The sequence below is a fragment of the Propithecus coquereli genome, unplaced genomic scaffold, assembly GCF_000956105.1.
Source record: "Propithecus coquereli isolate 6110/MARCELLA unplaced genomic scaffold, Pcoq_1.0 Scaffold12, whole genome shotgun sequence".
Lineage (NCBI taxonomy): Eukaryota > Metazoa > Chordata > Mammalia > Primates > Indriidae > Propithecus > Propithecus coquereli.
In genome coordinates, this window is record NW_012136080.1 from 6,123,568 (window position 1) to 6,141,361 (window position 17,794).

Sequence of the window (17,794 nt, forward strand, 5' to 3'; positions counted from 1 at the left end):
TTTCTTTTTTGGGTAGGTTTCCCTGACTTCTTAAACACCTTCCAATCTCATTATCTCTTAGTTTATGAGTGTTGGACCAAAACCAGCCCAATAAAATGTAATAGAGATATGTTTAAATATAAAAAAAATGCATTTAAGTTAAAAAAATCAGTAATACAGAGTGAGAATACCTGATTTGATAGCAATTCTAATGAAAATGAGTTGAACACAGGCCAAGAATGTCCCTACGCCTCCCCTCTAAGTGGAGATTTCCAGCTCACACCCTGTGTTTCTTCGTTCTTGGCCCCCCTCTGCCAAGACCCTCCTCTGCCTCAGGTCTTCACCGTGCAGACCCTTACTCCCCCTTCCCAGCCCAACTCTAATGCTACCAGCTTTACAGGCCATCTGTAAACCGTCAGCTAGATTTGCTCTCCCTTCCTTTTGAAATTATCACCTTACCTTAGAATTATTTACATTTTGAAATTGCTATGTCAACCCCTTGAATCAGGGACCAGCCATTCCTGATATTTCATATTCCCTCGATCCAAATTAGTTTCTTTTGTGTTACAGGTTTTTAGCAAACATTGGTGGAATGAATAATATGAGGTTACTGCTGCTTAGAAAAGATGTCTTTGGCCGTATTTATGAAAATGCACATAGGAGGTACTTTTCCCTCTGTTCTTCCATCTGGAGTTGGCTGACTTGGAGCTTTGTGATCTACCATGACTGCCATGTTTGATGAGAAATGTGGGAGGACTGGAAGGTACAGAAGAGGTGTTGGCTGTGGGGACACACCTAGAAGTGGTTGAAATAACTGTGCATATTCGTCTTGCAGGAGAAAAAGACAAGGGCAGTCAGGTTCATGTTTCTGAAGGGCTGACTGATGATGAAGGACATAGACCGTATCTTTGTTGATTGTAAGGGAAAAACAACAGTAGGTCCAGCTGGAGAGTTTATGTGAAGTCTTCAGCAGTGCAAAGTGGCTGGGGCCCAGATTGTCAACTCGCAATTCCTGGAGTGATTCAGATATTCTGTCACCATCTCTCAGGAGGGATCCTTTGGGTAGGATGCACTAGAGCAGTGGTTCCCAAACCTTATTGATCCCTGAGGGTTACCTGGTCACCTAGGGACTGTTAAAAATATGCATTCCCAAATCACCCCACCTCCCTAGAGATTCAGGAAGTAGGACTGGGGGTGAAGATTAGGGATTTGCATGTAAAATATTTAGCCGGGCCCAAGAGCCACTGGATGGGAAGACCACCCTGATCCCTTCCAGCTTTAAGACCTGGGATGTGTGGTTGACCCACTGCTTTTTAATCAGTGGCCTCTGGGGCAGAATCCTTAAGTATCCTCTTTGGCTAAGGTGGAAGAGGGTCGTCTCTGCTTTATATCACTTGGCAAATTAGGCTTAAGAAGGTCCAAGAACTAGTCTAAAGCCAAAAGGCCTCTGTTTTCATTTTTGTAACTTTTTTCTTTTTACAAAAGTGGTACATGGATAATTCCTCAAAATGCTAAACCGTATGACCCAGCAATTGCATTCCTAGGCATGTATCCAAGAGAAATGAAAGCATATGTCTACGTAAAGACCTGCACATTAATGTTCATAACAGTTTTATTCATAATATCCAAAGTTAGAAATAACCTAAATGTCCATCAAGTGATGAATAAATAAAATATGGTATATCCACATAATAGAATATTATTTGGCAATAAAAAGGAACAAAATGCCGATACATGCTACAACATGGATGAACTTTGAACATATTATGCTAAAGTGAAAGAAGCTAGTCACAAAAGACCACCTACTATGTGAATCCATGTATATGACATGTTCAGATTAGGCAAATCTATAGATACAAAAGTGGATTAGGGGTTGCCTAGATGGGGGTTGGGGAGGGGAAGTGGCTGCTAATAGGTACAGGATTTGGGGGGGTGATTAAAATGTTCTAAACTTAGTGGTGATTGTTGTACAACTCTGTGAATATATTTTAAACCATTGAACTGTAGACTTTAAATAGGTGAATTTTAAGATATTTTAATTATACATCAATAAATTGTTGAATAGAAGTGGCACATGGTCATGGAAGATGATTTAGAAAATACAAGTCAGGAGAAGAAGAAAGCAAAAATAACCCTACTTTCATTGTCACTGAGAAGATAGCCACATAACGTCTTAGGATAATTCTTCCACTGTGTTTTCTGTCTACATTTGCGTATTTTTTACAAAAATGGGATCATATAAATTTTCATATGTAACAGTATTCTGAAAAATGTTTCCATGTTACCAGGGCTTTTACTTCATCATTTTTAATGGCCATAGAGTACTCTAATATGTGAACAGTTATATTTTAATTTATTGAGTTTTTCCATGGGCAAATTTTTGCTGACTTCAATTTTCTTGCTCTTATAAACCACAAATATAATTTCACTTTATTGTTTTACTTCATATCAGTTTTGATGCAAAAGCCCTTGGTTTTATTTTTAAATAAACTTTATATTTTAGAGCAGTTTTAGGTTCACAGCAAAATTGAACTGAAACTACAGAGAGCTCCCCTATACCCCTACCCTTGAGGCCCCTGCTCCAGCACACACAGCCTTCCCCGCTGTCAACATGTTGCACCACATTTGTTACAATCGATGAACCTACATTGACATGTCATTATCACCCAGAGTTCATAGTTTACATTAGAATTCACTCGTGGTGTTGAACAGTCTATGGGTTTTGACAAAAGTATAATCACATATCTACCATTTTAGTACCATAGAGAGTAGTTCCACTGCCCTAAACATCCTCTGCGCTCTGCCTATTCATCCCTCCCCACCCTGAACCCCTGGATACTACTGATATTTTTACTGTCCCCATAGTTTTGCCCTTTCCAGAATGTTGTATGGTTGAAATCACCCAATATGTAGCCTTTTCAGATTGGCTTCTTTCACTTATTGAAAGTTCCCGCATGTCTTTTCATGGGTTGGTAGATCATTTCTTTTTAGTGTTGAAACGTATTCCATCATCTGGATGTACCACAGTTTATCCATTTACCTACTGAAGGACATCTTGGCTGCTTCAAAGTTTTGGCAATTATGAGTCAAACTTATATAAACATCCATGTGCAGGTTTTTGTGTAGACAAAAGTTTTCAACTCCTTTGGGTAAATACCAAAGGGCATGATTGCTAGGTCATATGGTGATAGTGTGTTTAGTTTTCTAAGACACTGCCAAACTGTCTTCCAAATTGGCTGTGCCATTTTGCTTTCCCATCAGCAATAAATGAGTTCCTGTTGCTCCACATCCTCGCCAGCATTTGGTGTTGTCAGTGTTTTGGATTTTGGCCATTCTGGTAGGTGTGTAGTGGTGTCTCATTGCTGTTTTATTTGCATTTCCCTGATGACAGATGATGTTGAGAATTTTTTCATACGCTTATTATTTTCCATCTGCGTATCTTATTTAGTGAGGTATTCAGATCTTTTGCCCATTTTTTAATTGGGTTGTTTGTTTTCTTATTGTTGAGTCTTATGAGTTCTTCGTATATTTTGGATAGAAGTCCTTTATCAGATAGGTCTTTTGCAAATATTTTTTCTCAGTCTGTGGCTTGCTTTCTCATTCTCTTGAGGTCCTTACTTTTTTAAACTAGTGAATTTTTATCCCATGGAAACAAATTTTGCCTTTGATTTCACCTTGGAAATTCTTCATGTTGTTCGGAAGGGGATTCAGGCAAGAAGGTGAGGGGTGGGATTAGCACAAAAGCATCATCATCCTGTTTAAAATCTATTTGGGCCACAGGATTCTGCAGAGTTACCTTCCTCTAAGAAGACAAAGTCACCTTGAAAGAAGCAGGTAGACTTGTCTCTATTACGTGTCTGTCGAATTATTTGTTTTTCAGTCTCTATCAGTTGGTTTTTGCTGTGTAACAAACCATTTCAAATGTAGTGGCTTCAAGTAACCATTTATTTAGCTTATGATTCTTTAGGTCAGCTGAGCAGTTCTTCCACTCTAGGGTGGCTCGACTGATTTCTGCTGGGCTTTCTCCTGCGTCAGCTGACAATCTAGATGACGTAAAGTGGCCTCCTAGTCTGGCAGTTGGCTGGGGCAACAGAGCTCTGTGTATTTTAACATCCAGTAGGCTGGCTTGGGCTCCTTCACAGGCTGACAGGCACGCGGTTCTCAAGAGCAGCAAGCAGGCAAGCCCCAGTGTGCTAGCTTATTTCATGCCGTGGTTTGCATCACGTTTGTTAATGACCTGGTGACCAAGAAAGTCACAAAACCAGCCCAGAGTCAAGAGATGGAGAAATAGACACTACCTCCTGATAGGACCATCTGCAACACAGTGCAATGGCACAGAAGCAAGGAAGGGACAAATGTACATGTGGCCAGTTTAATAATTTACCAGTCTTTACTAAAATACCCAATGGCCTTGGTGGCAGTATATGAGGCTCTGTGTTTAATTTTCATACATGAATATACTTCCAACTTACACATGCAAAATGCCCAGGAAAATGGGAATGCAGTGCCCTTGGAGATTAACTCACATTTTTGGTGGCAAACTCAACGTCTCAATTATTTTTAGATGTGATTTACAGCAATTTTGGTAAGACTTTTGAGAACACAAAGACAGTGGTGGAAGAACCTACCCCAAAAATGCTAGGACAGGTACATTCATTCACTCACTCAACAACTAATTATTGAGCAGAAACTTCCCCAAGTGCTTGGGATTCGTCAGGAACAAGATCAACTCCTTGCCTTTGTGGGATTGTGTTCTAATGCAGGAGATGGCAATAAACAGAAAAATGAGTGTCAAGTGTGATCAATGTGCTGAGATGACAGCGCAGGGAACAGAGGCTAATGAAAAGGTTTTCTAGAGGACCCCAAAGAGAGTTGGCCAGTCTCTCTGAGACCATTTTAATTTTCTTAACTTTGGTTTTTTCTTTATCAGCTCATCTTGATGGGTCCCAGTCCAGAGGCTGATGGGAACCCAGCAGCACACCTGAGACAGGCTCTGGTGTGTTTACCCCTGGGAGAGCGAGAGCCAGAAAGAGAGGGAGGTGGATTGCAGGACTCGGTGGCAATGGGGGGAATGAGCAGGCCGGGGCCTGGCATGTCCCGAAGGCAGGATATTGCAGCTGGAGCTTCTGCCTCCTAGGGAGCCCTGTTAGAAGTTCACTTCCTAGGAGCAGGGTCCTCAGAGGACATGCTGTGGGATTAGTGCGATGTAATTTGGTTTGAAGCGAGGGGAACATAAGGAGAGAGGGTTGAGTTAGAATTGTGGTAACTATAGCAACATCATGCTGACCATTCAGTCTCCACAAAGAGAATATTGACCAGCTGTGATTGTCCCAGCACTGACTGGGAACGTGACACCTTGAGTTTACCAGGTGGAGAAAGTCAGGACGAGGGAAATCTGTCAGGCCAAGCCTTGCCAGCGTCACGTCTTACCCACTTTCCTTTCGTAGTGAATCAAGGCTGCGACAGCCCAGCGCACGGGCGTTTTGTGTGGCTCCGTTCGATGTTAGCCTGGACAGTGGAATAACCCCTTAAATTCCATTTTCTCCTTTCTGAGATTTTGAACCAGCCTTTATTCAGAGATGTCTTCTCCTGGTTTAGCATTTTATGGTTACTGGAAAGCTGTCAGGACGCTACTGCCCATAGATGGTTGTAACTTTGACATAGTCTTAAGCCCTAGAGTTTCTGCAAACTGGCTCCCTCCCCTGGCCCCTCCCACTCCAAAATAAATATCTTTTAATTGTATACTTCAGTAAAGCTTTTTTTCCAATCTCCTTTCTCTTTTCTACGTAATGGATAAGGTGAAAAATAAGAAAGAACTTAACATGATCTCTAATCCACCCCAAATTGTCTAAAGAGAGAGTAATAAGGTGGCCAATCCCACTGACTCCCAGAAAGCCTAATATCCTCTCACTTATCAAAGCGAGTGGGAGGGACTTGGCAAGTACCTGGATGGAGAAAATGTTTCTTATTTAATTGTTATCCAACAAAGCTGTTTCCAAGTCTGCCAGGGAGGACGCGCTGGCCCCGGTGCGTTCAGAGGGTGTGGGATGTCAGCTCCTGGAGGGGGGCCGTGCTGGCGCAGTCTGCCTCCCGATGAGCAGCTGACGGCGTGGAACGGCCTGTGTCGCTTAACTCTTTGCACTCGGGACTGCGCGTCTGTCCCTGCTAATGGTGAGGGTCTGCGCCAGCTGTCACCCCTTAACCTCCAAATGTGCGGCTTCGCTACCTTCCCTGTGGCCTGGGAGCCCTGCACCGTCACACACCTCGCCTGGCTCTCATCCTGCCCCTGCAGGTGCGTGTGAGCATATGTCTCTGAGAATGGGGCAGCGTGCCATCTCCTGCCATAACCCCTCTTCTTTCCACCTTCCAAGTATGTGGCTCAGAGAAACCACGTGTGCCAGGACCAAATCACCCAGCGTGGCCCAGAATCCAGGAGAGTGTTATCTTGCACGTGCAGGTTCGGGTTTCCTGCCAGTTTGGCGTGGTACCTTAGGACAAGCTAGGGCCACGTCTCGAGCTAGGATGTTCTTCCCCAATGTGGGTTTTTCTCTCTCCCTCCCAGGGTATGCTGGTGGCGCTACTGGGCATCACAATAGGTTATCCTAAGCTAGATTTAGGGCTTTGGAGGTAAGTCAAGGTTATAGTGTGTCTGGCGAGGAGGAAATAAGGGCGAGGTGTGCCAGCCTTTGAGCGTGATGAGAAATTAGCAACACTTCAGTAGTAGCTATTAATGCTTTATTTCTCTCAAATCAGCAAGGTGACTTCCACTATGATTTTCCTCCTAAAGGTTTGCCTGGGTATTTGGCTCTTCCTAGGATATAATAATGTACCAGTTGCCTTCTGCTGTGTAATAAGGTATAGCAAAGCTTAGTGAATTAAAATAACCCTCACAGGTCCACGGGGCAGCTGGGTGAATTTGGAGATCTGGGCTAGGCCTGTCTAATCTCCGCTGGGCTCACACAGGTGTCTGCAGTCACCCATGGGTCCAGTGGTGGCTGGCAGCTCCAAGATGGCTTCTCTCACATGGCTGCTGGTTGGCTGGGCCACCTGTCTCTCCTCAGCCACCAGGCTAGCCTGGGCTCGTCCTCAGGCATAGGCAGCGTTCCTCAGAGTGAGCGGAAGCAGCAAGGCCCCTTGAGGCTTAGGATCAGAACTACTGCGGTGACACTTCTGCCATATTCTGTTTGCCAGAGCAAGTTCCAAACCAGCCTGGATCAAGGGGTGGAGAAATGGACTCTTCCGCTTTATGGGAGGGGCTTTGGGGCTATGTTGGAAAGGGGCCTGGATACAGGGAGGTCATAATTGAGACCATTTTTTGCAAACAATCTTCTTCAAATAATAACAATTCTTACTATTTCGTTGAGCTCCTAAAAGGCTACAGAGTTTGCTGCCTTTCTGGCATGATGGAGAAAATCAGCAGGGGTGGGGAAGGGGCCTCGGAACTGAAGCTTTCTGTGCACTCCATGTGTTTTCATCTGTCTCTTTTCTTCATCTCAGAACTAGGCTTTTGTCGTTTTAAACTTAATCTCTTTGAACGTTATGAAAGCCAAAGTTGTCTAAAATGAGATGACTGCTCTCTTAGACGCTATTATGTTGGCCTAATTACATATCTGGAAAATGTTTTTCTGGGGCATTGTGTGTAAAACAAAGAGGAAAACAACATCTCCAGAGGCCAGCTTGCCTGTCCCTCCCTTCTGGGGAGGCCTGGGAAGGGCTGCAGTGACTTCAGAGCGTTTTGCTCTTTCTCCAGAGAAAACGAAGGGGCCTGTCCCTTCCTCACTCCCTCCCTCCACTGCTTCCATCCCATCCCACCCCACCCCGGGACTAGGACCTCCCCGGGCAGAAGGAGAGGCTTGCATTCCTTTGCTTCCCACGTGCCAGCATAGAGCTGGATTGACTGGATGCGGAGACCTCACGGATGAATGGTGGTAGCGGGCACAGTCTTGCCTGCTAGCATGCTGGGGGACACGCCAAGTTTTCTGCAAGACCGTCCCCGCGTTACCCCTACCACTGCCCATTTGATAAATGGAGGTGGTGAAACGTTCCTTCTTTCCAAGGGGCATTCCCTTCCTGGCCCACCTTTGGACCTCCACTTCTCACTGTTGAATGCCAGCGTGCCCCTCATCTGTCTGGGCGCCACTGTGGCCAGCATCTGTGTCGAGCAATCTGGCTCCCTCAGAACATGCTTGCATCCTCTGCCTCGTCCTCACCGCAGCTGCTGCTCAGCTGCCTGCCCTCGCCCCCTCCCTCCTGCAGTGTCCTGCCTGTGGCCTCCCAAGACCTCCCTGCCCATCCAGAGATGGCTTTCCAGGCTCCTTGTTGCCTGCCCTTCTGAGACATTTGATGACGTGAACCAAACTCCCTTCTTAAGCCTGTTTCCCATGCCGGACTGTCCAAGGGATGATTCCTCCCCGCCCAGCCGCATTTTCATTCCTCTTCTGCTCACCCCTCACCAGGAACTCCGGTCCTCAGCCTCATCCCTGCAGGAATTTTCATGCACCCTGAGTCAGCCAGCACGCCAAGCTCTTGCCTCCATCCCAACCTTTTCCTGGCTATGGATTAGCTTCCTATGGCTGCTGTAACAAATCACCATGTATTTAGTGGCTTAAAACCACACAAGTTTATTATCTTACAGTTCTGGAGGTCAGATGTCTGAAATGGGTATCAAGGGCCTAAAATCAAGGTGTTGGCGGGACTACATTGTTTCTGGAGATGTTAGAAGAAACCTTTTCTGGTTCCCAGAGGATGCCCATGTTCCTTGGCCCGTGGCCCCTTCCCGGCAGCGCCCACCTCTGCTTCCACCGTCACACCTCCTCCTCTGGCTGCGACTCTCCTGCCTGTCTCTTACAGCGCCTTGTTTTCACAGTGGACCCACCTGGATACTCCAGGATAAAGGCTCCCTCTCAAGATCCTTAGCTTAACCGCATCTGCCAGGTCCCTCCTTGCCATGTAAGGGAACATTTTCACAGGCCCCAGGGGTCAGGATGGAGACGTCTTTGGGGGCCAGTATGTGGTGTACCACAGGCTGTTTCATTTAGCTGCTTCCTGGACGTTTGTTTCCACAGCTTCCTCAAACTCAATGTGTCTAGAATGGAATCCATTCCCTCTCATCGTCCCTGTGTGCCATGTGTGCCCTGGCTCGACACACCAGCGGCCGTCACCCAGTTCCCCAAGCCATTGTGTGGGTGAAGCATAGAGTTAAATACAAGTCCAGCATTGATGGGCACTTGGGTCTTTCCCAGGATCTTGCTGTTGCAGCTTTCCAGTGAATGACTTTGTACAGTTTTCATTTTTTATATGTAGGATAAATTCCCGGAAGTGAGATTGTTGGGTCAAAGGGTAAATGTATTTGTAATTTTGAGAGATACTGTCAAATTGTTCTCTGTGAGGGTCGAATCAATTTGCCCTTCCACCAGCAAAGTGAAAACTGCTTGCTTTCCCACAGCTTTGTCAACAGAGTAGGTTGTCAAACTTGTGGGTTTTTACCAATTCCATAGGTGAAAAAATAGTATCTCAGGGTAGTTTTAATTTGCATTTCTCTTATGAGATTCTGCATTTTTTTCATGTGCTTAAAGGCCATTTGAGTTTTCTTTTCTGTGATCTCTCTTCATATCTTTGTCCCTTTTAAAATAAGGATTACTAGTTTTTTTAGTCAATTTTTAGAGGCTCTTTGTTTTTTGACTTTGCATATGTTGTCTTATGTCATGCACATGAGTTTTTATGTAATCAAATTTACTATTTTTACTTTTTGGCTTCTGGATTCTAAGTTATTTAGAAAGGGCTTCCAGTAGGCTCTTTAAACATTAAAATAATAAATTAGTATTAAACAAGTGTGATTGGACATAAGCATCTATTTCTTTTCTGAAAAATCCCAGTGAAATGAAACCAAAGCAGTAATATAGTTAGATAAGATATAATTGAACTTCATATTTGCTTGCAGATTCCATATTTACATATTCATCTGCTCACTAAAATGTATTTGTAACCCCAGATCAATGCACATGGCATTTTGTGGTCATTTTCAGACATGTGCAGAACAGCAAAAAATTGAGTCACCTATGTGTACGTTTGCCCCTGAAGTCAACACGGTGAGGCTGTGTGTGCCTCCCTGTTTCAGCACCCGTACTGAAAACAAGTGTCCTTTTGGTGGTCCACTTAGTGCCACATTTTTCGTATTTCTGTGCTTTTTTTGGGTGATTTTATTGTTAGAAATAGTTCCCAAGCATAGTGCTGAAGTGCTGTCCATTGTTCGTAAGTACAAGAATGCTACAAAGTGCTTTACAGAGCAATAGGAATGTTAGATGAATTTTGTTCAGGCCGGAGTTATAGTGCTGTTGGCTGTGAGTTCACTATTAATGAATCAACAGTACATCCTAAACAAGGTGTCTTGAAACAGAAACAAACTCGAAACAAATCAGTTGACAAAATTGTTGTGATCAGAGGCTTGCAGATACCTAACCCTGTATTTCTTTTAGGGGAAATGGCTCAGCATGCACTTGTTCCAGTGTTCACAGTGACTTTATAGAACTTAACTACCAAGAATAATGAGGATCATTTGTAGATAGATAAACAGATATCCACAAGAACCAAGAGATAGTAGAAGATGAGCAATTTCAATAAGTTTTTAGAAGATGGAAAGTGGATGGAGGAATCTGATTTAGCAGAATGGAGGAAACCACAACTTGGATGGGAAGGGTGCCACTTGTCTGTTGCAGAACCCAGGAAAAGCTCTGTTTTTCGGAGCTTAAATGGCCATGGGAGAGGGGGGAGGTGAACCGCAGAGCTGAAAACCAGGACGTTGGTTTAAAGTTCTAACTTGGTGTTGTGAGGTCCCTAGTTTCCCATCTGTTACGTGCAGCCTGGGAATCGTAGAAATAATGTAGGGATCAGAACAAACCATGTAAAATAAAGTGATAAAATACATATATCCATGACACAAAAACAGGATGCTATAAAAAAGAAACAAAGCCAAGAAAGAGCTTTAGGGTCTTAAAAGCAGGGCAGCAGAAAATTTAGAAACATAATAAAAAGCCTGGAAGATAAAGTGAAGGAAATCTCTTAGAAGATAAAATTTAAAAAAAAACAGAAACAAAAAACAACAAAAAAGAGAGTAAGAAAATGGAGTGTGTAGGGAAGGCAGTAAAATTAAAACATCAATCCCCTATTTTGACTAATAGGAGCTCCAGAAAGAAAGAAGACAGAAAATATAAGTAAAAAAATTATCAAAGAAAAAAAAAACACTTTTTAGAACTGAAGGATAAGAATCCTCAGATTGCGAGGCCATCAGTTGTACAGTCCTTTGAGTGAAAAAGACCTACACCAAAGCACATAGTTGTGAAATTCTGGAACTTCTTTAAAAAAAAGTCCTAAAAACTTTCAAAGCAACACAACGGGTACACTTGAAGTATTAGTAATCAGAATAGATATATCAACAGCACTGCTGACCTCTAGGAGCTAGTGCAGCAATCCTTTCAAAATTTTGAAGGAAAAATAGATTTCAGCCCAGACTTCTGTACCCAAACTATTAGTTAATCGTGAGACAAAGGCATTTTTAGGAATACAGGGATTCAGATGACTTCCAAGGCAGTTTCCTAGCGAGCCACGAGAGGTGCGCTCCAGCAAAATGAGAAGGTAACCAAAAAAAGAGAACACAGCAGCCACAGACAGCAGTGTAGGGAGAACCCAGGCGTGGAAAGCAGCCAGACCAGGTTGGAGCAACGTTCAGACAGCTCCATAAATGATACCTCCAGTGGGGAAAAAAATGGAACTAATGTATTTAGGCACACGGGATATTTATTCAGGGGCATAAACTAGAGGTACTGCAATGTGTGGAATAAATTAGTGATAGGTTCATGTACAGTCAGGCAAATGGAAAAAAATGGAAGGAACAACTCCAGGAAAAATGAAGGGTTATATAAAAAAGATGGCATGGTGACAGAGCATTGCTTGACCCCGCATTGAGGAATTTACAAAGTTGTAGTAACATAAACACTGACTTTTGGTTTAAATTAAAATTACAAAATAACCATTTGGGACACAAAGAAAGAGGAAACAGGAAGAATATATAGGAGTGCTACTTGTTTATTTCCCATGGTAGAAAATCAAAAGATAACTAAAATTGATAAGTAAAATGATAGTAGTATAAACATATCCTGCCAAAAAGTGTTGGGCATTAGTAATTTGGCAGCAATTTTACAAAAAGTACAGAAGTGGTTTTTGTAGGTCTCTTCCTTACGTGCCCTCTTGGTGAATGGTAAGGGCTCAGCCCTGTGGATGTCAGGAACAGGGAGGCAAACTGTCCCCAGGCACTGTTTCTGGGTACAGAGACTGTCCCGGGCCTGGGCCTGGACACCTTTCAGACAATAGAGTTGAATTCTCTCTTCATTTGCCGTCATGTATTCAGAGCAAAGTATTTTCTTTCAAACTGCGTTTCTCCCAGATTTTCCACGGATTGAAACACAGGAAAAGAGAATAGCAAAGAGACACTCAGGATACAAACTTTCTCACTGGACCAGTATGTGAGCTCCTAATTATTTCCTCATATAGCGGATCTTTTAAAATGATCAAAAGACAAATGCATTTCTTAGTAAACTCTAGATTCTCTTGTCCTAATTTTTGGAGGGTAAGAGAAGGTTGTGTGGGATGCCTCTTTCTTCAGTTGATTTGCAACCACTGGAGAAATTACAGGGAACAAAAGAAAAAAGAGCCATAAATACAAATGAATTCCTTTTATACAAGTTGAAAAAAACCACAGGACGTGCTCCCTTTTTTTTTTTACCACTCCAGGTGTGATTGCAGATTACGTATCCACCACAAGAGAGTGGAGAGTTAATTAAAATTTTTGCTTCTACTCACAGAAAGAAATGTCTTTCTGTTTGATAGGCAGGCTGGCTTTTGAGTGCTGTTTGGTGCTTTCTTCTCTTCTCGCTGGAGTGTCACAAAAAAGCAGATCAAAGAGAGCCTTCTATCCGGATATGTTTCTTACTGCCTTTCTTAGCTAATAGACTTAAAAGCGTCTCCCACTGACTGGCTTGTCTCGTGTTTTAGAAATGCCATCTTATTATATTGATAATATGCAAACCGGCTTTGATAGATGCTTATGGAAAACCACGTTTACATTAATTAAGTCAAGACCATCCCACATAGTTGGAGCGGGACAGTCTGGCAGAGTGCAACCCCTCGCCACTACTGTTTGCATTTTACTTGGCAACTCTGCATGGGACGGCCAGAAATTAACGCTCTAGATTGAACCCTCAGCTCTCTCAAGCAGACATAGATTTTGTTGTGTTTTCCCTTTTCCTTTTGGTTTTATGCTTCTGCACTCTCTGGCTGACATCGCCTACCCCGAAGGGAAAAACTGTTTGGGAGAAATCCTGCTGTTTTTCTGTTTAAGATAGTGACAAAATGAAGTCAAATGGAGCAAAATAGAAGCAGCCGGTTTGAGGTCTGGCTAAGCAGGCGGTCAGGCTAGCAGGGGTCGTTCATTGTCTTGCAGCTCTGGGTGCCTGGGTGGAGAAAACCCAGCCAGGATACAGCCACCAATAAAAGGACTCCATTCTGCCACTCAGGGCTTTGTGAGGCGCCAAAGCTTGTCCTGGTTGCCATGGCTACTGTATGATTGTGGCGGGTTTGTCACAGTGCTTGATAAAGTGGGGAGGTTATTCTTGATAGGCCCAACTAATCATAACCCCGCAAAGCTTGAGAGTGTGGATTTAAAATTGTTTTTTCCTTCTCTCTTTAAATGGGAATGCAGGGATGGGGGCAGGGGTTCTCAGGATAAAGCAAGCACTGGGTTCTTCCCTCAGCAGGTGACAAGGGCGGTGCAGCAGGAGGGATGCTGGCTGTGGTCTGGAAGGGAGGTGTCCCTGTGCCCAGGGGGCCAGGCAGAGGGAGGGTCGCAGGGTCAACTGTTCTGCCATTTCTGGCCTGATTGGGGCTTCAGGGAAGGAGCTAGAATGGTGTTCTCTCCTGAACAGTGATCTCCCCTGACCCCGCCTACAAATCGATTACCTGCGCCTCTCTCCTTTCCTCCCTTTTCCCCGGCTTCCCCCTTCCTTTGCTAATTTTCCATCTTTTCCTCTCTCTCTCTCCTTTTTCAGTCCATTTTGTGCTGCTATAACGGAATTCCTGAGAATGGGTAATTTATAGTGAACAGAAATGTATTGGCTCATGGTTCTGGAGGCTGGGAAGTCCGAGACCAAGGGGCTGGCATCTGGGGAGGGCTTTCTTGCTGCATTATCCCATGGTATAAGGGCAAAGGGGACGGGGGAGCATGAGATTGAACTTGCAGATCAAGACCTTTCATAATGGGCATCAGTCCACTCATGAGGGTGGAGTCTTCCTGACTTGGATACCTCCCAACACCATTGCATTGGGGAATAAGCTTCCAACACATGGAAGCTTTTGGGGGGGCACATTCAGACCATAGCACTGTCCTTCTTTTCTCCCTTCCCCCCTCCACTCTCTTCTGCTGCAGCAGTATTTCTGACAGCTGATCCTTTAAAAGTCCATCTGGTTTTTTCCTCACACGGAGAATGATAGGAAAGGTTAGCTTTGAGGTGACACCTGATAGATTCTGGCCACCGAATTGTAGACTCTTCCCTTTTGCCGGAGGGACCTAAGACATTACCGAGGCAGTGGTTCTCAGACTGAGCTGCGTCAGGACTACTGGGAAGGGCTTTTTCAAATCCAGATTCTGGGGCCCCACTCCCAGAGTTCCTGATTCAGTGGGTCTGGGGTGGAAGGAATCTGGGTACAGTTTGAGATTTTCTGTAGCCAACTATAAGAAGCCAGACTAAGAGGGGTGGGGAGTCCACTGTATACACAGGGCAGGGTGCGGGCTACGCTTACAGTGTCAGTGAGGAGCCCAGAGCAGGACATGAGGCCCTTTCAGTGAGAATGTCCCCAGTAGTGACACCCAGAGCAGTGGCCTCATGTTAGGGTTCTCTCCCCATTCTAGCAGGGCTGAGTTTTTCAGTTGAAAGACAAATGTCACTCCCACCCATTCCTAATTTGAAATAAAACAGGGGCAGCATCCATTTATGCTGCAGGGCAGGATGCATCGCACAGGTGAAGCTGCCCCTGTGTGTGTGTGTGTGTGTGTGTGTGTGTGTGTTGTGCACGCACGTGCACAGACGTGTGTGTGTGTTGCTGCTGTGGCTGGATGCAAATGACTCGATGATTTGCCAAACGTAATTTAACTCCCCACAACATGCTCTGAAATCGTCCAGAGCAGTGTGTTGTCCTATTCCTTAACATGTCTTTGAGGCGAGGTAATTGTGCTTCTTCAGTGAAACTCGCAGGAGGCTATTTGTCCAGACAAGAATAAAACAAAATGAATGGATTAATCTTTTTTTTAAATTTTATTTCAGCATATTATGGGGGTACAGATGTTTAGGTTACGTATGTTGCCCTTGCCTCCCCGCCAAGTCCGAGCTTCAAGCGTGTCCATCCCCTGGATGGTGCGCATGGCACTCTTCATGTATACCCGTCCCCTCCTCCCTGCCCCCAATTAATCTTTTGGCTCTAATTCTTTGCCGACTACACACACTGAGTTGAGGCCTGGAAAGAAACCTCATGTTGGCAGTCTGGCCACAAACTTCCTAACTCTTCCGCGGGCACTGGAGCCGGGGCCTCCAAGCTGTAGGGCACTCCCGCCCCTTCTCTGCTTCACTGGGTTGGCGGTGGAACGGTCCCCTCTCATTGCTTGAGAGTTGGCTTGAGGCGGCAGCAGCCCTGACGATGGCCTTTCTCCCCAGGGTGTGGAGGTGCAGACAGACTACGTGCCCCTGCTGAACTCGCTGGCGGCCTATGGCTGGCAGCTCACCTGTGTGCTGCCGACTCCCGTCGTCAAGACTACCAGGTGAGAGTAACAGTAATTATTATTACTGTATTAAACATCTAACTCTGTGCCGGGCGCTGTTGCTAGTAAGCACTTCATGTGCATAGCTTGTGTCATCCCGTGACAAGCCTGTGAGGCTTGGCGTGGCTGCGTGAACTCTCCAGCTGGGAAGGGGCAGAGCCGGAACGGCATGTTTTTGACCCCCACCTCCCCGACCCCCGAGTTCTCCCCTGAGCCCATCTTCCCACGTGGGGAGCCTTGGCCAGTGAATCATTGCTCCTCAGCAGGTCACAGATCAGCCACCTGGGCCAAGGGGGCCCAAGGCCCTCTGACGCAAAGGAAATTCAGCACCTACTATATGCCCCGTGGTAGGTTAGATAGGCACTTTGTATATAAAATCTCAGTCTTCAAAAAAAGAAAAAAACCTATGAAGTGAAATGTTTTTTGAAATTAAACCCATGTTATACCCGAGGAAGTTGTGTCCAGGGAGGTGGAGCGACTTGCCAAGACCATGGCCCTGGTCAGTGCCCCACAGGGGCTGCGAAGCCTGCTGCGCGTCCTTGTGACTCCACGGCCACGGTCACCCGCCTCCCTCAGCTCTGCCCACCGTCCCTTGAGCCCGGTCACGCCAACTGTGAAAGGCCTTCCATCTGGATTTGGATTTGCTGTCTCAGTTACAGCCCCTGTGGGGCCGTGACATAGCTGTGATTCCCAGTTTTCCTCAGATGGGGAAACGGGCTAGGGGAGGCTCAGTGACATAGTCGAGGCTGTGAAGCCAGTAGGTGGCAGAGCCTGGGCTTCTCCTGCACCAGCCCGACCCCCACTGACCTGCAGGAACGCCCCCCTCCCACAGCCCCCTGCTCCGCCTTCCTTGCGCCCTGCTGCACACTCCCCACTGCGGGGTGATGGGCAGCGCAAAGTAAGGCTGGCGAGAGGGCTGACTGAGAGTGGAGAATGACCAGGATGATTGGTGCCTTTCCTGGGTCCCTCCTCCAGCTCATCTGGGCCCTCAGCACGACTCCCTCCTGACCCGGGGTCACGGTGGGTCTGCGCACCTGAGGAGCCGGTCTGTGGCCACCTTTCACCTGTGCCCCCTGTCCACGGGGAGCGCCATGGTGTTTCTCAGCCAAGACTTTCACAGGCACAGGGCAATGCAGCGGAGTGGATTTGGGGCCTGAAGACTTGAAGCCAAGTCCTGAGTCTGCCACTTGCTAACTGTGTCATCTTGGTCAAGTCTTGTAGCTTCTCTGAGTCAGTGTCCCAGTCTGTTTCCATTCGCCTCAGGAGGAGAATGTATCTGAATGTGAAGCTCCAGCTGGCTCTGAGCCATCTACATGCAGGGGGTGCAGACAGGTCTCTGTCTCTCATGTGCACCTGCTGAATAATCCTCCCTAATCCTCCACTTCCTGCTCCTTACTGACCCCTCATGGTAGAACGGGGAGTGCGTGGAACCAGGCAGATCTGTGTGTGAATCCTGGTGTGGTCTGGAGCCTGCTCCTGGACCTGAACTGAGTTTTTGTTTCCTTCTGTAAAAGCGCTCGTCAATTCCTTGGAGCACTGCGGTGAGGCTTAAATGAGCCATTATGTGTGAAATCACCCAGCCCAGCCCCTGACACAAAATAAGTGCCAAGCAAATGTTAATTCTTTCCCTCCTTTCCCACTGAGACTCTGGAACACAGGAAGATATTTGCAAAATAGAAGTCTAAGAAATGCAAATTGAAACCATAATGAGAGATCACCTCACACCTATTAGAATAGCCATTATCAAAAAGACAAAAAATAAGTGTTGATGAGGCTGCAGAGAAAAGGGAACCCTTTGTAGCTGTTGGGATTGTCAATGAATACAGCATTATGGAAAACAGTATGGAGCTTTCTCAAAAACTAAACATGGAATTACGTATGATCCAGCGATTCCACTTCGGGGTATACATCCAACGAAACTGAAATCAGGGTATTGAAGAGACGTCTGCACTG

At 45.5% G+C, this 17,794-nt stretch overlaps 1 protein-coding gene across 1 annotated transcript in view; it reads left to right on the forward strand.

Moving 5' to 3' along the window:
- RFTN1 (raftlin, lipid raft linker 1) overlaps positions 1–17,794 on the forward strand; it is a 117,554-nt gene that overhangs the window by 89,800 nt on the left and 9,960 nt on the right. The window contains exon 7 of the mRNA XM_012663222.1: positions 15,738–15,841. Coding sequence (XP_012518676.1) covers positions 15,738–15,841 — 104 coding nt within the window. The remainder of the gene's footprint in view (positions 1–15,737; positions 15,842–17,794) is intronic.